A 27,570-nucleotide genomic window follows, 5' to 3' on the forward strand; every position below is an offset into this window, starting at 1 on the left:
GACGGCCGACGCAGTCTGTGCGTAACCATCGGGTCGGCAGTGTTACGAACGTGACGATATTGGATTAAGTGCCGCCGCCGCCGGTTTGTGTTCGACGCGCGCGCGCTTCACATTGTAGCGCATCAATAATATTGTTTACGACTTACGTGGACGCAGCACGAAAACTCGGTCGTCACAAAGGTCAGTACTTAATACACAATAAACCAACGTGCTCGGGGTGAAAATAACGGTTGTTTGATCTCGGTAAACGCCCGCCGGACCGGTTTGGAAAACGGAGGGAAAAAGCGTTACCGTTCGGTAGGTGACACAATAACAGAGAGAATATTAGGAAAACCCGCGTGTCCGACCGGCAGATGCGGCTTCGAGTGTACGACTTTTACGCCTCGCCGTCGGCCAGGCAAACGATAAGCGCTCAGTTGGGTGATAACTGATAGATAACTAACCGTCGTCACCCAATGGATATTTATTCATTATAATATTTTCTAACGATACAACGGTGTAGCTTCGGGGAAAACACGACGGCCTTTTTATTTCCGGACGTGCGTGTCGTCTGGTGCACATGTTGCACGATTGCCGTCGGCATGCTGGCTGCAGACCGATCCGCGCAGAAACCGTTGTGATCGTCTCCGTTCCGCGGTAGTTGTGCGCCCAATAAAGACGACAACAACAATAATACAGATAACTACCTGATAATATTGTGGTTGTTGTCGTACTTAATAGTTATTGTTTTTATTATTATTATTATTATTATTATTGTCATAATTATTTTCGTTATTATTATTGTTATTATCATCGGACACCACGTTCACCAACCCCTCTTACCCGCCACCGCCGCAGCGACAATCTCGAGAAAACATCTCGCTGACGTGTTTTACGTCCATTCAACGCGCGCCGGCGACCCTTATCAAATGGCATTTTTCATTCTGCCGAGTATTGTGCGGGGTGCGTACTATATCGCAGGGGATGTTGTTGTACAATGGGTCTCCGGGTGCGGGGAGTTCGTACCTATTATTGTATTACACGATAACCGCGTGCAACGTGCGTCCGATATGTCGCACAGCCGCTGTAGTGTAAAATAACAATGCGGTCGCAATCGTATTTTTTTGCTACCTGCCGACGGAATCCCACGAATAATATTCCCGAAGTAAATCGAAAACACATTTTACGGTCCAACTGGCCGGTCCCGACCGCTGATTTAAAACTACCACTGCGAACGGTCCATGTAAAATACTATACGATTGTTCGTGTCTTAAGCGAATACAATTCTATGTTATAAATCTCATCATCATCATCATCATCATCATTAACTGTGCCTACTCTGAACAATCATAAATTAAAATACGAATTACGATTCTTCAATCTGAACACTGTTGTATTATACGTTTGTGTCCGACTGCCCGGGCGCCGAGAATACGCGTAATAAATATTTACACACTTCGTCTGTTGCGTGTAGCCAATGACCTCTGTCGGTGGCAGTCTTCTGTTTTATTCCAAACACCAGTTCCCAATATAAAACCCTACACAACTACCGGGAACGCTAATTAATCTATATCAGACATCAGTATATTTTATCGTTTTCCGTCCAAATATTTTGTATACCGTATCTAATTATTCCGAAAACTTCAAAGTGTATAATAATATAATAACGTTATTTATGTATTGTGTAGTTTAGGTAACAGATTCAAATGAGAAAATAATATTATTGTATATATTAATATTTTATCAGTTGTTCTACGTTCGATTTAGGTACTGGTAATCATGTATTATTATTGAAAATAACAGGAAATTCTAATTTGTATATTGATAAGATTGTGAAATATCATACCGCGCTTCAATAATTCAAGGGAAAAAAGTTAAGATAAATTATTTGTAAATTTCACTGTAGAAATAAATTCTTTTTAGCAAAAATAAATTAAACATATTAAATCCATTAAAAACAAAAATAGATTTGTAATTTCATTCATGTGGATATTTCAGATTTCAAACATTAAACGAAAACTAATCTTAAATATATAATCGATTGTCTTGATGTAATTTTGTCATCCCCCTTGGTTAGATTGCTTTGTCTTAATTATTGAAGCTGTGTCAATTTTTTTTATCAGACCAGTTCAGTTCTTCATATTTTCACCTTAGGTTAAAAAACGTAAAAAATTAGCAGATTAGATATTATATGCATGTATTATTATAGCAAACAACTTCGAGTAAAAGGCTGTAGCTTAGAAATATTCATCATTATTTGTTTGGAAACAATAATACAGTTACCCACATTACCTACATACGTAATAGTAATTGACAAACTAAGATTTAGGATTATAAAAATATAATAATCGATCTACTATCAATACTGCATAGGTACATTACATTAAAAAAAAGTATCTTAAAATTGTCAACTATAAGGATTAAATTCTGAGCCTAGTGATGAATGCAGAAATGAATGTATTAGTCTTGCGATGTTACGAAATTATAATTTAATAAATATTAATCGTGTATACCTTGAACTTTGAAATATTCTACTCTTATTTATATTACTTATTAGTTATTACTTTCTGTTCACATTGAGATATAAAAATAATGAGACAAGTTTTAAGCTATTTGTACGCATTTAACATAAGAATTTCAATTTTATACCTAAGTGATGATACAATTATAATGTTTGGTCAAAAAGATTGAAATTATAATATAAGATCCCTCATAGGTTGTTCTTATAGTAATGGGAAAATGTAGAAAATATATATAGAACAGTTTTTTATGGATACTTAAGTTAAAATATTGTTGAAATTGGATATTAAAACAAAAATTATCGATGTGATAGTTATTTTACAGTAGATTGTAATTCAAAAAAGTTAAGGTTATTTGGTATTATTAACTGCCTATATAGAATTATATTTTCAAAATATTTGGTCTATTTTTTAGTTATTTGTCTGTATTATAAGTACCACCCTATTTCATACCATTCGAATCGAGATTAAACTGTATTGTCAAGAATTCTTATCGGCGTAAAAGTGATATTTTAATAACGTTAAAATCTTAGGTAGTTATTAATCCCGTTACCTATTAATTCTGCATATAAACATATAATCTAAGATATCAATATTATTTTTCCACTATCACTGATAATTTAAAGATAAATAACGATGACTATCATAATATGGTATCTAGCAAAGTTCTTATGATTTGAGAGTACTTACCTTTTTTTTGGAAATTACAATGACCTACTGTATGACGAGGAACACTAGAAACCGACTATACAGCTAAGCGATTTCTGTGTTTTTTTATTTTATGAAATTTATATATTTTCTAATGGATTTAACGTTATTTAAAATAAAATTGTTCTTTCATTTGAAAACCATAAATACATATTACACATTGCATATAGAATAAAAAAATTGTAAAAGAAACATGAATGGTTTTCACGTTAACTAAAAAAAAAAGAATAATTAAATTATAATTTGAAAGAACCACAGTAGTACTTGGATTTCGGAGCAGGTACCAACGACCTAGTATACCTACTGTTTAATTCCTCTACATCCTAATTTTGTATTGGATATAATAATGCTGTCAACCCGAACCTTAAACATTTCAAATAACATTTAAAACATTTTGATAGACAACATAATCATAAGTAAGCATTTGAATTTTAAATTATTATGAGTTGTATTCTGTAGTACTCCTCTTGAGTTTGTTATCCAATTTCGAAGGACTTTCAAATTATTTTATATATGATGTGCAATGGGATTGTGGGAACCGTCTGTTTAAAATTATTTAAACGTAATTATATATGTATAATAATTGAAGGACGATCTGTGGGGCTAAAAACTAACATGTTAATATAGGTTAAGGACGGACTAAATTTATCTTTTTTTGATATTCGTAATACCAATATTATCAATAATCGTTTTTATTTACACCAAATTACCTTGTCGATATTTAAACATCACTGAGTAAATTAAAATCATAATGTTTAAAACACTGTATTTAAAAAAATATATACATGTTGTTTCATTCAGATAATAATTAATAAAGTACTTTATTATTATTGACCATTAAATAAGTGAAGACAATTCTGTAGTATAATTATTTAAATATTAAAACTTCAAAGGGTTTTTATACAATCAATATCACTAAAGTATCATTTATTGTGTGAAAATATTTAAATATGTTCAATAAGTGTTTAAACACGTCGGTTAACGATTGTTGAGGTTACACGACCTATCTAATTTATAATTGACGTATACATATAATAGCTAGTAACGTATAAGTAATACTATATGACGTAAGTAATAGTATACTCATAGTCTAAATAGTGGTACACTGTGTCATTTAAAACATAAACAATCGCATTAATTTAATACATTTATCTCAAAGCAAATATCAAATGATCGAAGTTATAAATTCAATATAATTTTGTCATTATTATAAATTTATAAAATAAATATTACCTAACGTAGAACGCTTAGTATTATGAACTATTAATATTAGGTAATTATAATATTTAATCATTGAACAATTAGTTAACAGCGGAGTGCCTATGATTTATGGATGTCTGGTTATTTTGCAAGTTATACTTACTTATACATTTTTCATTCGTAAATAGTTATAACTCATAATTATCATGTCAACTGTTAACAAATGTTATTAATTTATTTTTATACAGACGAAATAGCAATTTATAAATATATTAAAAACTTGATTCACTCTTATAACAGCGGATATTGTCAATTATCCTTTTCGAATTTCCCTACCAGCAATGACCTACCGAATACAAAGTTAGGCAATTGCACATTTCCCCCCTCTTATAATCGTTGTATCCAAATCGAATATCTACTATCTTTTTTTTCGTTATGCAACGTATTATAAAATGAATTTCAAAAATCAAGTAAAACAGACGTTAGACAACAGTCCTCCATAAAATGTCATCAACAAAAAAGGTTTATTTCCTGCTATTAAACAAAAATTACAATAATTATTTGAAGCCATTTTAACAACTTTTCATGGCCAAAATATTTGGAAATTTTGAATAATTGTGATTAGTGTTTGCTTCTTGTTATTGTCAATTGCGTTTCATTAGGCGTATGTTAGTAAGAATAAGTAGTTAAAATTCATAATTAGTAGTAGATATCTACCTATTTGTACTTAGTTGTTGACAATAAGTTCCTATATTTTTGTATATTGTTGTTTACTGTTAGCGATTTGTACTTTTATATTTTATAAACATTTTCAAAATAACTTCTGACAAACTGTCTTACATTAACACCACTTTAGGTTATACATTATAATAAATAATTAAATAAGCTGTTAAAAGAGACATTAAAAAATTATTTAGTTTAATTATCACTCACTCTGGGTTTATTATTTCGTTATTGTCCATACTATGTTTCCCATACGACCAATGTTTTTCTCCTGTCTGTCACGCAAGTCGAAATTTCCTAATTTATAATGTACTGTTATTAATTAATATTTTATTTTATTATTGCCTGATAGGTTTACAGGCGCGTACACACGGTGGTTAATTATCCATAAAGCCCCAAGGACGGTCAGAATAATTGACTGTTTCCTCTTCGTGATACGTGTCTGGCAACAGTTTTTCATATACCTATGTTTATTATGGGTAGGGAACGTACACTGAAGTTACCTGTTAAATTGTTGATAAGCTTACATTATTTTATTTATTTATTTATTGTTTGCAACCGTGTATAAAATATTCAAACTTTATTTTTAAATCACCCCTGTTTAAATGACACATTTGTTTTTAGACATTTTAAGTAAAAAGTAACAAACCAGGGAATTTTTTAATTTTTTTAACTTCAATCTCTGCAGCAGTTAGGTAGAAAGTTCAATAACAACTTTTAAAAGTTCATAAAATATTTACTATCATTAAACGTATTCCCCGTTGAATTTTGAATTCTTCACAAATCTATATGTAATTGCGTACGATTGACGCTTTCCCACTTTTTCGTGAAACGTGTTCCGTGTTCGTCTGACATTTATTAACAGTGCGGAATTGATTTTTCATTGAAGGTTCAATGGCAAATATCTTGTCCAAATTTTGAAATGAAATTCAAACAGTATATATCAGTGTTCAATAACTCATAAGTGATCACTGCAACATTGATTGTAACAACATCGTACATAAAGCGCAGCTAGATAATGATGTATTCGTTTCTAATATACGTTCTCGGTTTTTATTTTTGGTTGTAATAATATCTGGTGTGTGTGTGTGTGTGTGTGTGTATGTGTGCACAAAATGCAACGTCGCAAGGGGTACCCCCTAGTCTGTAATAAATTCTGATGTCGACGGTGAATAGCAATTTATATTTTTTCATTATTATTATTTGCCGTTGATCTGCGGGCGTCAGTAGCACAGGAAATACGGTCCAGTGATGCCAACCCCTGAACCGGTTCCGAACAGTTTCCCTGCACAACATTAATGAAATTCGTTTGTTTACTTTTTGATGGGCACATATTCTAGAACAATAATTATATTATTATTGTATGGAATATGGATGTAATAATATTATAATGGTCCGACTGTCCGAGAAACTTTGAATATAAATCATCGAAATCTAATGTATATTTTTTTCAAATATTTAATATATTTTACTTTCGGTAAACCTATATGTTAATATTATGTTTGTTTATACAACATTGTCTGGTTTTAAATAATGTATACCTACAATTTAACACTCAATCGATTTAAAATTTACAAATCTTGATTTATTGCTTTTTTTACTTATTTCAGCAAGGATTACATTTTACGCTTAATAATTCTCATTCATAATTGATAATGATTAATGACCAACCATAAAATAAACATATTTTCAACATGTACAGAGGTCTTCTTGTTTTTTATAACGCTTGTAGTTTTAAAATTTCATTTTAAGTGTCTGTTTATGGTACTTTTGTAAAACTGATTGATTTTAAGTGTGTCTTTTATATGAACGTTCAACCAAACTTATAATCTCTACATTTACCAGAAAAACTTATGACCGTTTATGAAAAAAGGGTTTTGTAGACACTAGACGTAATGAACAGAGATTACAGGATTATTTAAAATGCGGATAATCGAAAACCCGTTTCAAAATAAATGACGTGTTACAGAAACGATAATACAAATGCCTAAACATTTATTTCTGTCATTAAAGTAAGATTTATTCATTTATTTTCTTTCAATTCATTTACCTATAAACTGAATAAAATGTAAATATGAATAATAATATATAATAAAATATTAGAAATACATGCCTGTATAATTTATCTGTTACAGGAAAAAAAACTTTGTATAGGTATAATAATTTAATGACGATTTTATTTTGCTAATACTTTTATACGCCAAATTACATTAATATATTACATAAAAATAATAAAATATCTAAGTAGATATGTAAATTATATATTGGTTATAATGTACATTTATTGTAATGTATAACTTAATGTTTTGTTTAATGCCTAAGTGTGTATTTAGTGAAATAAAGTATCTTTTGTTGTATTTGATATTTGTCTAGTTTTTGTGTTGGCATATGCCGCCTAAGTTTCTCTCGTGAGTGTTTTTTTATGATATAAATAGCTATTATTTAAATAGTTATCTAAACGACAAGGAAATTAGCAGAGGGCTTAGCTTTACCTCCTGACTTTCTACCGTTGTCGAAGGGAGTCAATTTAATTTTTCTAATGTTCGTTGGGTTTTTTCCTTCGAGTACATCATCCTCATATTCAGGTGCTAGCGATGTATGTAAATGAACAAATATAACATATTGTCTGGTTGCTTATATTTTGAATATAGTATAAAGTAGGTACTATAAGGTAATATGATTTATTACCAACTATAGTGCCCTTTTCATGACATTTTCTTGAAAACTTCAAATAAAGACGACCCTAATGTTCATGGCATTCAAGTTCAAATGTCTGACGGTTACTTTTTCCATAATATTAAATTTGTAACCTTGATGATATAAGTATATAACTGCTGTTCGTCAACTTTTCAAGAAACTTTATACTGCATGTATTTGTAAAGAATAAATAAAATTGTATGTTTATATACCTAGGTACTATTAATATAATATTATAGATAGTTAATTCGAGGTATGCGTTTCCAATAACTTTTTTTTATTAATAAATACATAATATTTATTTGAAAAATATTTTAAAACCAATTTAAAATAACAATGCGAGAGATTTATATGCAGCACGATTCTACTCACTGTTAATACTTTGAGTAGTTTGCGTTACACGATATAATATTAAACTTACTTCGTGATAATACATTGGTAATTTCATAGCTTATACATTATGTAACGTTACAACTTATAACTTATAGTAATAAGATTAATAATAGTTTTTGAAGTCGTATCTCGTTCATACTCGTTTAGACTTATTAAAATATTATAATTAATAACCCTAATGATGTTTAAACGTTGTAAGGTTTGTTTGATAATTTATCTCACATATTATAATATATCAAGTAATGTAAAATCATGTATTTTGTTCTTAGTTTAGAAACAATATCACGTACTTATGATAATAGTTATTAGGTTTTATATTTCACTTTTTTTTAAGTTTGCAATTGTCACCACTATATGGGTTAAGTTATTTATATATATATATATTATATATATATTTATTAACAATCACATACTTATTATATCAAAGGGGTACAGATTGTAAAATAAAAAACCGTAAAAAACAATGCACCTAGTTGTAATTTAATTAATATCTTATTGTTTTCAATCTTCATTAACTTTTGTTACAATACCTACTATTTATAGATTATAAAAATCCTGTTATAGTCAAATGTTTTGCCATAAATACTAAATATAGATGAATGAATAGGTAAAATTTGTAAATTTGTAATTCATTCAAACGAATATAATGTAGCGAAAAAAAACTATAAGTTGTTTTTTTCATTTTACTTTATTTCCTTCCGCTGTGCTTTACCTCACGTTACCTTTCTATTTTCGGAAAACGCTGTGTAGCATTATTTGCTTCTTTTATTTAATTTAAAATACTAAAGACTCATAACGCATAATACTATTGTGTAATATCAATATGTGTAGGTACCTATTTTTTTATAACAAATTTGTACTCGACAAATGCTTTTTGATTTGTATCTACGTAATTTATCGTGCATTATTGAATGCATTCATAAAATAATAATAATAAATTGTCGCACGTGAACTGTATAAATTTGTTTTTATTGCAGAACAGTTCTTATCTTTACACTCAAAGAGGTTTTTTTGTGTGAACTTACTTATAATTAGTTTTATTATATAATGTAAATTTTATACCTGTTTCTTACAAGCAAACTACGTTTTTTGAATTTAATTTTAAATACATAATTAATAAAATATGTGTTAATACACAGGAATATATTAACGAGATAAATGTTGTATTAGTACAATTTGCTAATGGTCCGCGGATAACAATAAACAAAATTATATGCTCCATTAGCTATAATTTCACTGTGCATCGTTAGGTTGATGGTTCCGTGCAAATATTATATGTATCATCAGTCGGCACTGGTATGCAAGAATAGTTGCATTGTACACTGCTATTTTCACCGGTACCCCAATTAACTTGGCGTTTTGTATAATATTTAAATAAAGTACCTATTTTACAATACTCACGGTTATGTTGTACATATGTGTTTAATGTTTATATCATTTGAAATAATAATTTATATCCCAGATCCCGAACATTTTTAAATAACATTGACATTTTTTTAACCACTGTGCCTGACATAATTTCTTGTTTTATTAAGAACTTAAGTGAACAACGGTTTTAACATTACAGTATTTGTATATAGTAACTCACTTTAGGTACCTATCTACTTATCTTTAGAAACAAGCTTTAATAGTTACCTAAATAATATTTGCGTATTACCAAACAGCTTAGTTTGTTGCCATCTCGTATAAATAATGTAATATATATTATACCATTAAATATATTTTAGCAAGAGTATTGTGTTGTGTAAAGGTAATCCTATAAAAATATAAACGTGCTCAAGTTCGACTTCCAACAATATTATACTCACAATTCACATTGCCACGTACAGTACATTTTGATATTGAATTTATTTAGAAAGTATTCCTACGTAAATCGAAACACTGTTAAATATGTTATTTATCAGCAGGGTAATTTTATACTTGGTGTCATATAATTATATATAAAAAAAAAGAGAAGAGCTCACTTTTGTCGTTATATCGGCCCAACTAAAAGACACGATCACGACGGTAATTAGTCCACCGTCGCGGAAAGAACAGCTCATCAAGTTTAGTCATTTTTTTACCTCCATCACGGTATTTGGGGATATTCCAAAAAATCATTTTCTTTCCTACTCTGCCTGGCAAACTGTAAAACTGCAGTCGTAATCCAACGGAACGAAACGGAATCATGGACCAGAGGAACACGATTTAACGTTGAATATACATCAATATCGGGTACGTGTTGTCGACATATTTGATGATTGTTGTGTTGCTTTGAGATGGACTTTGTATTCCAAATTGTTCGGTGGAAGAATATTGCTCTCGTTTCGACAATTTTAAATTAAAGAAGTAGATTTTAGAAGTAGAAAATTTTCGTGGCCAAGCCAGATATTAGGTATATTATGCTTGTAAAACAAAAATCGGATATTCAAAAAAAAACGGTGAACAAAACAAATCACATTATTCTATGGGTACACCTGTGACCTGGAAACATACGGTTTTCTAGAAAGATACGTTTTTTTCGAATGCTTACAATACTAAAGTCTTGTAAAATGTATATTATAGGTTGCCTAGTAAAATACAATATGTAGACCCCTCCCCCAAGTATAAAAAATGTATCGAAGTAATAACCACTAACTAATTATTAATTTAAAAATAGAATAATTAAGTATTATTAATCTGTCCATTTACATTAACGTCCATAACTTATTTGTTTAAACTTACTTATACAAATATTGTACTTAAATAAAATGTTGCTTTTCTTATTTAATTTATGTATAATTCATATTAAATCCTGGTTTGATTATTTTAAATGACTACTAATAAAGACTGTTTTTGTGTTAAGAGTATAGGTATACAATACAATTGGACGAATTCTACCCCTTTCTTAGTTATATTGATTCGCTAGTACCTATAATCAATTTTAAATCTTAATTACTACTATTTTGAAGCATTCATTGCAGAATTCTTTATTATTGTGTCCTCTCTCTGTATTTAAAACAGTTTATAATGTTAGTGAAAATCGTAAAAAACCTATTATAAAATAATAACAGTTTTTTATTTAAATCATTAACGCTTTATACGTAGGTTGGTACTTTTTTTGTACTTATACTTTATAGGCTACAAGAAAATAATAATTTATGAGAAAACATTATTCATTATATTCCATACAATATATTGTAAACTATATAATTGCATTCATTATTAATTGGCCTTCTCTTTTCAGAACAAGGTTTTTAAAATGCATATCTTCAAAACTAAATTAGTTTTGTTGTCTATTAAAGTTGTTTAGCATTTCCAACCTTAATAGGCTATAATATGTTTAACAATACAGGACGTTGTGTTGTACAGTTATGTTTTGTTGGTCACTCACAATAATGTTATGTGAAATTTTTATCATAGTATACCATACTACCATGCCATCACAATGATCTACATTTTATCTATACACAATTATAGGCATCACTAATAATTACTAACATTTCATCCGTCGTTTTGAAAACCACCCACCTATGCATTAAGTATATAGGCATATAGCATAACATCATAATAATAGTTATTATCATTGACCTTTGGACACAGCGAAAAAACAAATATCATTGATAAGGTATTATAGAGTTTTCTTATGATTTTATCACAGATTATATAAACGTTTTATATTATATGTGATTCTACGGGTTTTCTCGGGAACGTAAGTAACATGAACAAACACGATTATAATTAGTTTTTATATTTTTAATTATAAATCAAATATAAAATTACTAATATTTTGAACGTTGTGGAAAATGCAAATTGCAAATGCAATCATATTTAATAGTCGTCCGGCGGTAGATTCTAAGTGGGGATTGGGTGACGGTATTCGTAGCCTGAGTAGACCTTATACTATGGCATAGACACATTACGCATTGCTTGACCATCGTCGTTGTCGGGAAATCATGTTCACTGAAACTATATTGTTGCTAGACGACTGCGTCCGCCCTGTTGTAGTAGTGACCTTTTAATTATAGCCGCAGCGCGGGATCGCCACAACGAATAAGGAGACGTTTTGTTGCCGGACACGGAAGTTGTCTACGCACAGTAAGATGCTAAACCAACAAACTATACGAATGCCAAATTATAAAAATGACTTCTATGAAAAGAATATTTTTTCGAATTTCTGGTGATTCGTAACACGTACGTGTAGCAGTATCCGTTTTAAAGACGCGGAAAAATAACGCAATTCGATTGCCGTGAACGACAAAAAATTACGTAATAGGATACGGCGATATAACTTCCTATTTATTACACATAATATTATTTAGGTACTCGGCGTAGACAGTCGTGTTGTTGATAATTTACTTCCGATAACCAGTTTCTGAGATAATGCGATACACTGTCTATTCGGGAAAATGTTGGTGCGTGCTCCTTTGGTGTTTGTTATTGCAATACGCAGCTATACATATATATGGCGGAACATCGTCGCATTCGCGGGCCACAATTATAATCTAAAGCAAGTCTTCCTCCCAAGGAAAACTGGCTAATAAACCAGTTACACCGTTTAGATAATACACCGTCCGTGCATATTCTATACCGTCCGCCGCCACCACCATTATAATCACGCTTTGTGGTGATCTGTAAGCGCCGCCGTCCTTTTGTCTTGCCGGGTACAGTTTATCCTGCGAAAACGGCGTATACACAAATATCATAATATATTAACTGTATATACAGTGTGTCCCACGAGAATTCAGGATGTCGGAGATTTTACAATATGTAAACACTATTATCCGACAACAGTAAATCTTCGCGGGAAAACACCCTGTATATATGCTATTACGTCGAGACGTGAATACTGTATGATAATATTATTATTATAAGGAAAAAAAATCTTCCGCCGTGAGGAGATAACAATATTACAATTTTGGATACGGACGCCGTTGCGAGCGCGAGTGTCGGCGACTGGCAGAACGTCGGTTCTCCACTCCCTCACCCTCTCTCACTCGCGTACATATTATACAATCACGCCTAAATCTCTGGAATTTTTTCATTCGCTTTATACAATATAATATACGTATATGTGTATATAGTATAACAGTCGTTGTGGATTTACGCGGGGCGTACGTCACGGATAGAAAAAGCGCTTTGATGTTGGTACTTTGCCGGTTAAGCCTTTGACTAACAGGGTCACATTATTGCAACAGTATTATATTATTATATATATTACGTTTACCGGCGTTATGAGTCGGGTAACCGACCTTGAAATTACTACAAAAAAAAAGCAAAACCGAAAATATCTGTTACCCGGGACTACGGCGACGACGACGAGATGATGATGACAACGACGACTGTCACGAGTTTTTGTCGACGATGCTTCTTCACCCCGCGTGAGCCCCTTCGTCGTCCACCAAACGACCTTTTGGACCCGTCTCTGTCTCAGTGTCTCTCTTTCTCCCCCGAAAACTTTCGTACCGTCTTACGCCGAGGCCATTTTACTTACTCGCCTAGGGGTCGAAATAAATTCGATTACTACCACCGCAAAGACACACGCAAACCAGTAGTGGATTATTTTGTAATTTGATATAGTGGTAAATTGTAACAGAGTTGCGACATCAAGTAACCGCCGGGCATCTAATAATTTTCGGTCAGTTTCATACACAGATTATAATAATAATGATATTTCGTAAACGTTGTTATAATAATAATAATAATAATAATATCAACCGGTAGCGTTAACAAAATATTTTACTGTCAGTTGCAGCCACGACCGTCAGCCGTTATCTCACCACTACTCAATACCGCATAATAATATAATACAATAATACGTATACTATATTATATTTTATTATATTTATATAATGTCATAGGTGGTGGTCATAATATTATGACACAAAGTTTATACTTCCAGTGGGCCCGTGTATGGCAAATAATACGTATCGAAACAATATTATCATAACTGAATATCCTAGTTAACCTTTGTATTGCTCGTATTTAGATGGTTATTTAAATCGTAAAATTTATCAGAGATACGCTCTGTACAGTAATAAAATATATTTTTAATAATTTTCTCGATGACTGTATACGCATCTCTCCGGGCTTTCGTCGATATCTTATCATGCATTCAGCAAGTGGCCTTCGTCACGCGATGCTTATACATTATACAGTATTATTTATATACGACGCATGGTCGTGTTATACTCGTGAGCGTCATTCACGCGGTGGGCAGTGGAGATTAGTCACGAGGCGTTATAATATTCACGCCGAGTACAATATAATACACGTAGGTACAACGTAATACATGTCGCGATACGCGTTCACCCGTATTCGTGAGTGTAACAACTATCGCATGGCATCGCGTTTTGTATTGAAAAATGCCACCGTGTCTTCTGTGGCATACAGGAAATTAACTACGGTCAGCGTTGGTGATGTGATTTTCGCTCTGTATAGTCCGATCGAGTCTTTCACTGGACATGCATTCAGTTCTCGGTGTGTGTGTGTGTCAGTGTGCGTGTGACAGTATACGTTTAATGAAATTATGTGCACAGTTAGACTAGTTAGAGCCAGATCGTTTCATAAGATTCGTGATTTTTTTTTTATACCGCCCCTTTTAAGGAGACGCACGCCAGAGTTCCGGCTGGTTTCTATGCGACTATACGTACGTAACAATAATGTATACTGATCTGCTGTGTGTATAATATATTAGCTACGACCAATCGTATATTATATTAATGGAAATAATATGTTGTTGACTTTACTAATAAAACGGACGTATATACTATATTATCTCAACAACCCGTGATGAATACTGAATAGTGCGTGTATAGGTGCACAACAGAAATTTTATATAATGCTGATGCCTGATTATATAAAATAGCAATCGCCAATAATGAGTGTTTATGAAGTAACGAAAGTTTTTTAATGTCGACAAAACAATATACTACGACCCTGCTGTTTTACTCCAAAATCTACATTCATTCGTTCAGTATATTATAGGCAAACAAAATATTAAACAGTTACTGTAGTAGTATACTGTATAAATATAATGTGTATTAACATAGTACCTATAGTGCCCATGGCGGTGGTGCGAGAAGGTGGACATAACGGGCATAATAATAATAATAATAGTAGTATAAGGTATATATATATTCTAATCGTGTTGTATAGAGGCATCTATACAAAAGCCTAAATTTACACACTCACATATCATATATTATGTATTTGTGTCCATACGATAAACATAGTTGTTACGAATAAAAATCCTGTTTATTTTAATTAAAAACATGTATTAAACATACCACGTCCCTGTGGTGCACTGTACCCGAGTATACTATGTAATTTTAATAAAACTTTGTCTATACACATCACTTGTGTAATTCGGTCCCTTCAATCGACTATATTATAATATTATAGAGTGTATATCGTTGATGCGAACGACGGCGTGTGCGTTTTTTTTTCATTACACATGACGCACGCAGCTGTTTGCTGCAGCAGGGGATATAAATTATAAATTATAATAATTTTTATAACGACCAAAAACAAAATAAATAACGATTTCAATAGTTTTTCTTCTTTATGCTTCGCATTTGTCACGTATTTTTTACGTCTACGATAAAAAAAACAATCAAAATTAACTTTGCCAATATAATATATATTTAACATTGTCGACCTGGTAAAAAGGATCTATATTAAAAAAAAAGTAAATAGGTCGAATTTCAAATCGCATATACTTTCTTTGATTCGCTATTAATTTCCATTTTCTGCGGTGGTGTATATTATAATAGTATGGTCTTGGTTTTTAATTAATGGCAAAAAAAGTCATTACGGCCTTGCAAATTCGGTGGTTGTTTTAAAAATGCACGACCAAAATTTAAATTATTGATAACATTAAAAGACGCTGAGGCCTTTAGCAATCAACCTCCTCCGTGTGCTCTGTACAACCGTAGAATGTATTATGTATATATATTCGCGATTATTATTTTTCGTGTCGGATTCTCTTAACACAGTGGGGCGGCATGAAATTGTATATATACACTGAAGAAAAAACGTATACAGTTCGTTTTAATTTAAATTACTGCGTTTATCGTCTTTTTCCATGCTTTTATAGGTATATACTATACTATGACTTGCGTCGGTGTTTATTTTCTTTTTATCGCGATTGCTATCAGAAAACTCCAGACGTTTTCAAAAAAAAAAAATCAACTTACATAAACCCATGCAATGATCTGCCCTGCCCCCACGTTACTAACAGTTTTGTTGATAATATGTACACTGTAATATATGTCAAAAGAAATGACATGGCGTGTGTACGGTCCCAGATGAATTTCAGTCATGTGTATATTATGTATGTATGTATAGTAGTTTATCCGATTCCGTTTTAGTATTTTTTTTTTATATAATATACACTTAGAGCCCCCACGAGAGTCATTGGTCAAACTTTTGAATGTCAAAGCGAGGAGAGTCATGGACTTAATGAAATATTTTTGGCATTTCATTTGCAGCCAACAACAAAAAAAAAACTATAATCGTATAGTAATATTATGATCCTACCCGGATTCCTACCTATGTTGATATTTATTTTATCGTTGGTTTTGCATGCAGAACATTAAACAACTAATTCGTAGGTAGGTATATGAAATTAAAAAAAGGAATTTAGTTTCATATTTTTACGCACCGTTGTATACCATGAGTTAAATACAATATTATACAAAATAGATGTATGTATTATTTGATGTTTATCGGTGATTTAATTTAAATTTTTCAATTTTGACTATAACAAATTTTGCTATCGGCGGTGAAAAATATTGCGAAAGCCACTGGAAGATACTTGCGTACTGTGCGCTACATCATGGAAATAATATTATGAATAATAATATAATTATATGCTCTGCCCACCAGACAAACTGTCGTCTACCGTCTACCCTGTTGAAAACCATAAACCATTCATCGATGACGTCCCGTAGGTACATATAAACTGTTGTACATATAGCCCACGGAGCATCGTATACATTGGCACATTGCTCACACGTTCTAAATCCAAATGAAAAACCGTAGGCGGATCTGGTTCATGGATATTAGGTCATTACCCCCGTCTATACTATATCTATGGCGTTGTGACGTTATAAGTGAATGCTCGATTAAAAAGCGAGTTAGAAGCTCCGATGTTCTGAAAAACGGAAAAAAATATCTATGATACAACGATAAATAATGTTAAAATAATAATATATTATTGTGCTGTATAACGACGACGGACGAGAGACAAACGATAGATTCGTGCAGTTTCCGTTTAAAATTATAATGGATCGCGGGAAAAATTCTAACGCGTACTTTCACGCCGTGGGCCGCAGTGGTAAAGAGGGGGGAGGCAGATTACAATAATATTATTTTTACAGCTCTTAATAGGGCGACCCCCCTTCAACGCCTCACATTGACTAACATCTTACATTTTTTTCTAATTAGTAACTATACCTACTGGACAATTACCATAAGTGTGCAAGTATACTATATTGAAAAAATTGTATTCATATTTGAGGTGAGGGGGTCCAATTATTGTGAAATATGTAAAATTAAGTGTGGAATGGCCGGCAGTAAGATTAATTTTTAAATTCACAGTACAAAAAATTTGTACGTATTGACTATATTAGCATACGAACCCTTTTTACAATACCAATATTTATTTTTTATTTCATTTAATGCTAATTAGACAAATTTATTATTATATGTACAATCATGAATACGGGAAAACACCAAAGCCCTGCAACTTTTAAGGCGAGGGGGGATACACCTATTGCCCCCTCAAATACGCCACTACAGGTGGAAGGGGGGATATGTATAGCAGTTTTAAACGCATAATGTATATTATTGATTTTTGAAAGTTTACTTTTTCCGGTCTAGTTACTCCGTTTATATGTAGGTATAGTTACGACACGTAACTGCAATAATGCCGCGGCGTTTAACTGTTGTAAACGGCCGACGCATATCGGTACGCATTATATAGACGCGTTTTCTTTTCTGCCTTATAAACTCACCAAAACGGTTGTTTAACTCGCCAATTTATCGAGACGTTCGTTCTCATTGTTCACTGCAATAACTTAATAATACCTACAGTAAAGTCCGTTTTCGCGATATTATATAATGATAGGTACTATCCTACCTAGGTATTATTATACCGCTTCAATCGTCCAAATAACAGGGTCGAGTTGGACGAACTGCTACGTGTGTCGACGAGAAAACTTTTATACTCTATTTTATACCGTGCAAAAAAAAAAAAAATACGACGTGTAGTGGTTGTGTGTGTGTGTGTGTGTGTTTGTTTGTGTGTGTACAGTACACCTATATAATATCGCCTACCTACTCCTTACGGTTTGTTTACGGTTCATTAGCGTTATTGGCGGACGCGATAAATGCGCGTCAGCCGATTGGTGGGTGGCGCTCGCGGGGGATACCGAGTGTTTACGGCGACTGACAATCACATGACAAATTGCAATATAATGTCTGTTCGGTAACGATGATGATGATCAATGTGTGGATGTGTGGTCACTTCTAATGTTTGTACACGAGGTGTTTTTATGACGTGCAGTACACTACATAATGTACCTAAATTCATCCAAGTACGACGACGTGTTTCTGTGATATCTTCTACACCTCTATAATATTATCTTTGTAATTTGAGCCACAAAGTAACAGATTTTCTCGCCTCACGCTCTCAGTAGATCTACATTTTTTTTCACACAGAGGACGTAAACTTTATAATATAATTTATACAGACTGCAGTATCACCGTATATAGTTGTACTCGCATGTGCATACTTTATATTATAATTGACTGCTATATCCATATTTACGAGTCCTACCAAAACTCGTATAGGTACTTATGAGTTTTAGTATTAGGATGTGGTAGCATTTTGCATATTTTTTTGGGGAGTCCTAAATATTTCCAAATGAGATAGAAATCAGTTTCATTTAATGGAAATTAAAAATTTTGCTTTTTTTATTTTGCATAGTTTTGCATATTTTGGAGATTTTGAAGATAAATACACACCTATTTTAATATTTCGAAATTGTTTAGACCATATTATTGAGTTTATTTGTAAAATTTCCTTATACCTGTACGTAAATTTATTTTATGTTTTTATTTTATTATTCGTTTAACGAATGTTTGATTGTGTCTAATATTTATCTTTTATCGACTATATCACGGTCGTATTTTATATGTGCTTATTTTATTTTATAATTGTATATTTAAATTTTTTATGTATATCAAAATAACTTTTAGAGTTTATTTTTGAGCATATTTTAACATTTTTGCAGTATATCTGCATGTTTTGTAATTTTGACAACTACTTTGATCATATATGAATCTTAAACTTAGTAATAATTATATATATTATAATATATACGTTTAGAGCCAACATTTTAGTAAGTACTAAGTTCGGTTATGTTTTTATTACAGCTTCATTTTACAAGTTTTGTTTTATAATGTCCTATTGTAAGTCACCTTATCTAGTGATACAAAATAATATGATCTATTTTACATTTTCCATATTATTGCATTATTTGTAATTAAGAACGGAAAATTCATGTTTTGTGGTATTTTTAAATGAAAGTAAGTCATGATCCACTTTATAATTTATATTACGCTAATTATTTCAATTCTTCATAATCAATAATTTTGACTTTGACATATCAAAATATGAATATATCATGAATAATATTAAAATCCATTAAAGATTGTATTGATTTATTTGAGATTATTGATTTTATGATATATATTATAAAATTAATGGTAAAACTAACAAAAATATTAAGCTTACATAAAAAGGAACATCGGTTTTCTCACTCAATATATTTTTTAATAAAAAGATGCTTCACTTTCACTTACCTAGTTAATGATAGCTTGGATATTATTATTGCTAAATTAAATTCAGTACACCTATTTACTATAGTTTTTTTGCATACCAATCTATTTCATATTATTTATTGTGCCCCTTATTTATATAATACATAATTTGGTATACTAAATTTCTCAAAATCGTATTTCAAAAATATTTATTATGTAATGAAAAATTATCATCAGGGACACGGTGAGACAGACATGCTGTATAGGAAAATACGAAGACTAAACCAAAACCTGTGCGTGTTTAATATAATGTAATATTTTATTGATATTCGAGAAAGAGAGAGAAACTCTCCTGCAGCAGACGCATCATCCCTGAAGCACCCTATATTATATTATTTCTTATTCATTTATTTATGTTTCAATCATATGTATATAAAATATATATATATGTAGGTAACTTTCGGCTGTAATTTCAGTTGAAAATAGCGATAATATAACTCCGTCTATTTGTCGTCCGCTTTGGCTCAAACGGTTTATTTTTTACATTTGTACCGGAAACGAAACAATCATAATATTATTATATACCATCGTGACAATGCATGTGCGGACCATCACCTCCACCGTCGCGGTGTCGAGATTAGCATCGGACACGCGACTCTAGCCTGCTGTAGAGGCATATATCAATTCCGTTGTATTGGCAGAGATTGGATATTCACGTGCCAAATTTATTTATATATACCGTGCAACGCGTACCGCGGATATATAAGTAAATTTATGATAAATGTATATTATATATACCAGCTATATACAAGCGTTTCGTCGAGACCCGTTTTCGGATGCCGGAAAACAACATAATATATGTATACACGTAGATACACGTAGTATATATATTATAAACAACATGTTTCTATATTTTTATCGTCATTGCGGTGTGTTTGGGGGTGTGCAATCATATAGTACAATACGGCCAACGATGTTAAACTTTAATGCAGTGTGCTTACTGCTTATATAGGTACATATAGGTATATTGAGCACGACCCAATAAATCACGCGGTTTATGTTATGCGTATTTTACAGTTAGCGATTACTATAATACTATATACTATAGCGATTTTGCGATTTATCGACTGTTTAAGCATCAATATTGTAACGCCATTATAACGGCGATGGGTACATTCTTTTCTCGTGACAAGAAAAAAAAAATCAAAATTAATTCCGCTCATATAGGTTCATGTCTCTCCCGTTATAATATCGCGACTCTGTCACTGGAAATTGTAAATCACTGTACAGTACATTATACCACCTAGTTTATCCTAACAACACTGTCACTTTATAATATCATATTATGCGCAGAAGGAAACCGATATCTCGAGTTTGTGATGCCCATTGGGTTGCTTTGTGTGATTTATATATAGAAGCCAGACAAATAAATGAAATACTACGACAAACGTGTGTGTTGTAGCGTGCATCGATGCTCCGTTTTTATATTGTATTTAAAAAAAAAATAGCGTAGGTGTGTGCAGTATTATATAGAACGAACGCACAACGCGTTCGTACAGTTTCCAAAGCGGTGTTGGTAAACCTCGTTTCTCGGTATTAATGTATAATAACAATAATAATAATATATGGTTTTAACCGATATACATCATATTATATATGCTCAGACGGATGTCTCACATTTCACTGTCGTATAACATTTCTCCATGTGACAGAATCACATTCGGAGCCAAAGTTTATTTTATTATTATTGTTTTATACACTAGCTGTATACTAATGACCTACCTACCTACAGGCTACCTGTATACCCGACTACTTGATGTTATTTTATTTTCAATACATTATTTAAAATCGGTAATTGTTCAACGAATCGCCAAAATTTCTTAGATTTGTTAGGTAGCAGTACTTTGTATTCGACCAAATACAATTTTTTTTGCATCGATTTTATCTAAATAAAATTAGAAATAGTCATATTATTGTAGATGAGTTCTTTCATATATTATATACGTTATGGTAGTCGAAAGTTATATGTATAATTTACATAGGTATTAATATTCATTTTATTGGTTATCGACCTTTTTTCATATTATGTCTTTTGTATTAACACTGCTGTCAAGTACTGAAATCGAAATATTTTTTTTTAATTCACGATAAAATCATTTATTTTAGTATACAAAAGTAAAGAAATTGAATACGCATAATAATATTATAATATATCTCGTCAAGCAAAACTACTATTTAAAAACTCGTTTAATTTATTTAAATCGGTTTTACATCGCATCCGACTTGACCTCGTACAGCAGGTAGATGTGTTTTTCAAACCTTTTATAGTGTTTGTAAAACAATCGTTGAACTCTCTCTTTCCATAGACGATTATAACAATCGGCCCGTTCGCGAATAAACGCGAGCACGCAATTTAATAAACAACAACAATGATAATGTACGAATTGCTGGAGCCGCGGCAGCAGACAACCTCTTACCGGCGTGTCCATGGAGTAAAATAATGATGAAATTTATTTTAATATATACAACCCTCTCGTTCTTCGGAACCCGTTGAAATTGAAAGCAAAACGACTTACAAAATATAAATGTACACTCGCGTGGAAGCCGCTCGAGGGACGCATGTTATATTATATTGTCCAACGACGTTTGTCCAACGCGATTTCTCGAGACAATATTTGTATTTCTGTAAAAATACGCACAAAACGCGCCGCTGTGTCTGCAGCAGCTAGCCTTCTGTAGCGCCGCTATACCACCCTCCCTCGAGGGGTGTTTGTGGGTTTCCCGCCAAACTCGTCGCGCCTTCATAATAGAACGCTGCACAGTACACCCCTGTGACGTATGCGTACTTACATTCACATATACCCTATACACATTGATACATGTATATTATTATGGTCTAGCCACCGCGTGACTATACGAACGTGAAATATCACGTTGTCGAGCAATGCCCAAGGGCACGAAGACGAGTTGCCGTGGCAACTCCCCTATTCAACAGGGTGGCGGCGGCGGTGGTGATATCGCTCCTCTCCGCCACCGCGGCCTACTCGTCAGCTGTTCGACGCAATCGTACACACACGACTAGTAAATTACTGAACGCATTTTCTATATGATAATGTAATATTGTAAAGCAATAGTATACCACTGCGACGCGTGGCGGACGCGTGCCAGAAACGTCATCCGAAATGGACGTTCGCGTCTTCCCCGCGTGGATATGAACATCATCATAATATTAACCGTACTACTGATTTACGATCGCACGTCGTCTCTGCCTCTGTAATAATAACCATAATAATCATGAATAATATTAATAATACATTTTTTATACTTTCCGTATTTAGAACTTCCGATTCCAATCATGGACGGCGAGATCACTACCTCTGCCGCCGCGGACGATGAAATACCCGCCAAGATCCCGTTGAACTTGAACGTCGAGGAAACAGCAGGCGGTAGCGACAGCGGCGTAGATGTGACGCCGGCCGTGTCATGTGACTCAAGCCTGGCGTCGGGCTGTTACGATCCGTGCAAGAGCCCGCTGGGACCGTTCAGTCCGACCGAAACCGGTGGACCATCCTCGTTGCCCTGTTACCCTACAGCCATTAGCTACAGCAGGCCATCCACGCCGACTTGGCGCAGATCTGCCGACCGGCAGCCGTGCAAGCTCCCGGGAAGCATGTCGTCGTCGTTTCACTTTGAGACAGCCAGAAACAGCCCTCCCAGAGCCGAGCCGCCGAAGAAAACCGACCTAAATGCAGCAGCCAAACAGTCCAAGGTGTCAACGGTCAAGAAGTTAGTCAGCACGTACGACATGGTCAAATCGCTGGACAAGTATGCCACGTTACCCAGACGAAGGAGAAAGTCCAAGGAAAATCTAGCGGTCACCCCTACAACTCCGGCTGGTACCCCGGTCGTCTCTACAACGCCCAGGGAACCCAGTCTGAATCGGGCTGCCAGTCTCAGGAGAAAGCACATCGAACAGGGTGCCCTCGCCCACCTTAACGGTGTTGGAGGTGGTGGTAGAGGTGATAGTGGTACAATTGCTGGTACCACATCGCCGGTGAAACCAGCTCTTCCGAAATCCACCAGGCCGCCACCAGTTGCCAACAGGACGAAGATATACCATGAGGTGTGCTCGCAGACCTGCCTGACTAGCGAAGACATCACCAAAGTGTTATCGGGCTGTATATTGCCTCCGGTCGAAAACAGGGTTGAAACTAATGACGCCGAAGTACAGGTTGGTTATTCTTTTCGTAATTTCTTATTCTTATTCTCTTGCAAGTTCATTCTCAATAATTGTATCCTACTCTGTATGCATTTTCTAATTGATTTTACGTGTTCATCAATGTTTAGGTCGATTTAGTGGAGAAAAGGATCAATGCACTTGAGACTGAGCTAAAGGAAAAGACTGAACAATTAGACTGTAAAACAAAACAATTCAATGAACAACAAGAGTGCCTTAAAAATTTACAAGAACGGCTGAATCATGATGATTTGGACACATGTAGACAAATCGATGATTATAGTCTGCGGCTATGCAACATTTTTCAAATAAATAGTAATATTTTTATATTTTTATATCTTGAAAATCAAATGTTAAGCTTTTGTGTATTTGCACAGACTGTTTGGACCCATCACCCTCAAATATCTTAGAAATATTGGAGAATCAAGTGACTACCACTTCCTCGGTGATAAATGAACAGCAAAAAGAACTCAATCACCTTAAGACTCTTTGTACTTCTTTGCATAGAGTGAGTTACAATATACATTAAAGTATGTATCATATATATTAATTTTGGTGTTTATTTCTATTATAGGATCTAGAAAAAAGTTATGCAGCTCAAAAATCACTTTTACAAGCTAATCAAGCCTCTGAGATGGAATCCTCAGAAATTCAAGACTTTTTGCAAGCTGAGAAGGCTATGCTTTCAGACACAATTAAGGAACTAGAAAAAGAAGTATGTTATTTATGATTTGTTGTGATTTATTTCTTTAAACAAGTACCAATCAGTAGTGGCGCCAAAGTATTTAAAATATACTGTGACATTGTACATAGAGGGACCCCCCCTTTATCCTCCCTCTTTTTATAATTTAACAATCAGATTCAAATCAAAAGCACTTACATAATACAAAGTTTAATCATTTATTTTACATTTTAACGAAATTCTGGATCCACAGCAGGATCCCTGCAGTATCCGACCGCTGGCGTGTCATCTAAAAAATCTACTTTGACAATATATGTCATGGATAAATTAGGTGATCGGTGCCACTGCCAATCAATTATATATGCTTAATGAAAACATGTAAATGTAAAATAGTCATAGTTTTTAAGATTTTAATATTATAGATGGTTTTTATTACAGGTCAAGGATTATAAAGAACAACTGGCTGTAAAAGGAAAAGAAGCTTCTAAAACTATGGAGCAATGTACACATTTAGTACGGATATCTGAACAACGGAGACAAGAGAATTTGTCACTTCAAGCGAAAATGCGTGTGATGGAAAACAAAAGTCGTGAATTATTACAACAACAAGATGCGACTGTGTCAAGTGCTGTTGTGGGTCTGTCTGGATTAGGCAATCGCCTTGATGCACTGTTGGATAAACTTGTCAAATCCTATTCAATTTCAGAAGTTGATATCGAAGTATGTACTTATTAAATTCATTGGGAGTCTACTATTTGTCATTTAACTAATTATTTTTATTCACAGGATGAAGTATACTTCAATGAAGCATACACAAATGGAGACAGCAGCAGTGATTCTGAACAAATGAATGGTTCATCCAATAAGTCTGACTCCAAAAGTCTTATGTCTGCCATTGTTTCAGCTATTAAATCAGCACCAACTAACTGGCATAAAGGAAAAACCGATAAAAACCTTACAGGTGAATATTGTTTAGGTATAATCATTTACGTTAATAAGTTTTTAATTTTATTATATCTAATTTTACCTAATTTATAAAATTTATTTTTCAGCTAACACAAATTCCCAAGAATCTCCATATTCTCCTAAGCCGCCACGTTCTCCTATAAAACGTCTACAAACGTCAGAATCTATGAAAGAATTACAAAGATCATATCATTCTCCCATTTGTAAACGAAATGGATCAACTGGTGACCTATTATCACAAACTGATTCCTTAGACGGTATGTGTTTTATTAATTATTTTGTAAAATTAACTAATTCAAAAATATTGTATTCATATTTTTAACAAGTTCATATATTATAATAATTTTTGATTAATCTTAAATGATTGTTCATTCTTTGATTTTAGATTGTAGTGATTTACAATCAGTTGAAAGTGAATCCTTGAATAATCTGTCAGAGGCCATAGTTGCTAGACAACAATTGGAGTTGAGCATGAACAATACTAGCACTGGAAACTTTGACTTTGAATTTTTGGAGGACTTCCGAGCACCAGATGCTGATCTCTTAGACCAAGTGATAGACTTAGACAATACGGTCACCAAGTTATTAAAAGTCATCACTCTTGTTCAGACAAATAGCAAAGAACAACCTCTACATACAGAAAGGTTAATATTAAATTGTATATTTCAGAAAAATTTCATTTGATTAACTTTCAATATTATTATTTTTAGACATGAAATCAAATACACAAATGGTGTCAATGGTAAAAGCAGGCAGTATTCCTCGCAATCCCCATTGATACAAGACAGTGAGGAGTCGAATTATAAACGACCACCGATAGTGCCTATGCAGGAACTCAACTCAAGCTCACCAAAAGCTTTAAACGGAATTATGTGATGACTAATTTTAATTTTTGCACTATAAATGTGTGTTTTTATTTTTTTCTATGTATAAATATTAAATTAATATTATTTTAACCATCTATTATTATATAATAGAATATTATATTTGTTTAAATCTGTGTTGGAAAAGTTATTACTGTAACCTCACGCATTATGTGTTATTCCTAATTGCATTATCAAGTCAAAGTCACCTTTGTGGTTCTGACAGTATAGCACGTCAATTTGATTCCAAAATATTTTATTGGTAAATTTAATAAAACATAGTAGCGTGGCAATACATGATAATGTGTTATTTTGCCAATTCAAGGACAGAAAAATAAAATTACATTCACACGCTTTTATGGGGTATTTGTATAGGTACACATCATCTACTTAGTGAGATTTGAAACTGATGAAATCCGTCGTTTTAGGGGGCAGGGATCAAAAAATAACATTCCTAAAACCAAATCGGAGAAATTAAAAAATATCTTAAGTGTTTCCCGAAAGTGGGATTACGGTGTTTCATGTTAACGTCCGAACAAACTACTATATCGACTAGTCTCTAACAGCGTTTTTTCTTTCAAGGAGTTCAACAGATTTTTGTTTTTATTTTTTTTGATCACACCAATAATATTATGTTTGCACTTGACAAGACGTGTTCGATCGTATAATGTACGTGATATGCTGTAATGACGCAACGAATTCCATTTAATCGTCTAACAACTATTATTTTAACAATGACGATATTTTAATACGACGTTGAGGCGTTGAGCCCCAAGGTAGGCACAACAATGTCGTCGTTCATAGTACTGTAGTCTG

General features: G+C 32.9%; 1 protein-coding gene across 3 annotated transcripts; it reads left to right on the forward strand.

Annotated features, from left to right (window-relative positions):
- On the forward strand, positions 1 to 26,841 carry LOC111033006. Of its 3 annotated transcripts, none has more exons than XM_022313537.1 (10): positions 1 to 180; positions 23,345 to 24,237; positions 24,354 to 24,558; positions 24,621 to 24,751; positions 24,818 to 24,958; positions 25,364 to 25,645; positions 25,712 to 25,901; positions 25,978 to 26,148; positions 26,277 to 26,535; positions 26,602 to 26,841. In XM_022313537.1, exons 2-10 carry the CDS (start codon positions 23,362 to 23,364, stop codon positions 26,765 to 26,767), a joined length of 2,421 nt encoding a protein of 806 aa, XP_022169229.1. In that variant the 5' UTR covers positions 1 to 180; positions 23,345 to 23,361; the 3' UTR covers positions 26,768 to 26,841. The 3 variants fall into 3 exon arrangements, with proteins under 3 accessions (XP_022169229.1, XP_022169231.1, XP_022169230.1); XM_022313539.1 differs by having other exon boundaries at positions 25,712 to 25,886; XM_022313538.1 differs by lacking the exon at positions 1 to 180 and adding an exon at positions 23,160 to 23,279.
- The last annotated feature ends 729 nt before the right edge of the window (positions 26,842 to 27,570 follow it).

This window comes from Myzus persicae, unplaced genomic scaffold (assembly GCF_001856785.1).
Source record: "Myzus persicae strain clone G006 unplaced genomic scaffold, MPER_G0061.0, whole genome shotgun sequence".
In the NCBI taxonomy this organism is placed as follows: domain Eukaryota; kingdom Metazoa; phylum Arthropoda; class Insecta; order Hemiptera; family Aphididae; genus Myzus; species Myzus persicae.

What these genes read in the sequence shown, in the direction of transcription:
- LOC111033006 (XM_022313537.1), top strand. Translation starts at nt 23,362, where the DNA reads ATGGACGGCGAGATCACTACCTCTGCCGCCGCGGACGATGAAATACCC. An exon ending in CTAATGACGCCGAAGTACAG is followed by an intron (nt 24,238 to 24,353) that starts GTTGGTTATTCT and finishes ATCAATGTTTAG; the next exon opens with GTCGATTTAGTGGAGAAAAG. An exon ending in CAACCTCTACATACAGAAAG is followed by an intron (nt 26,536 to 26,601) that starts GTTAATATTAAA and finishes TATTATTTTTAG; the next exon opens with ACATGAAATCAAATACACAA.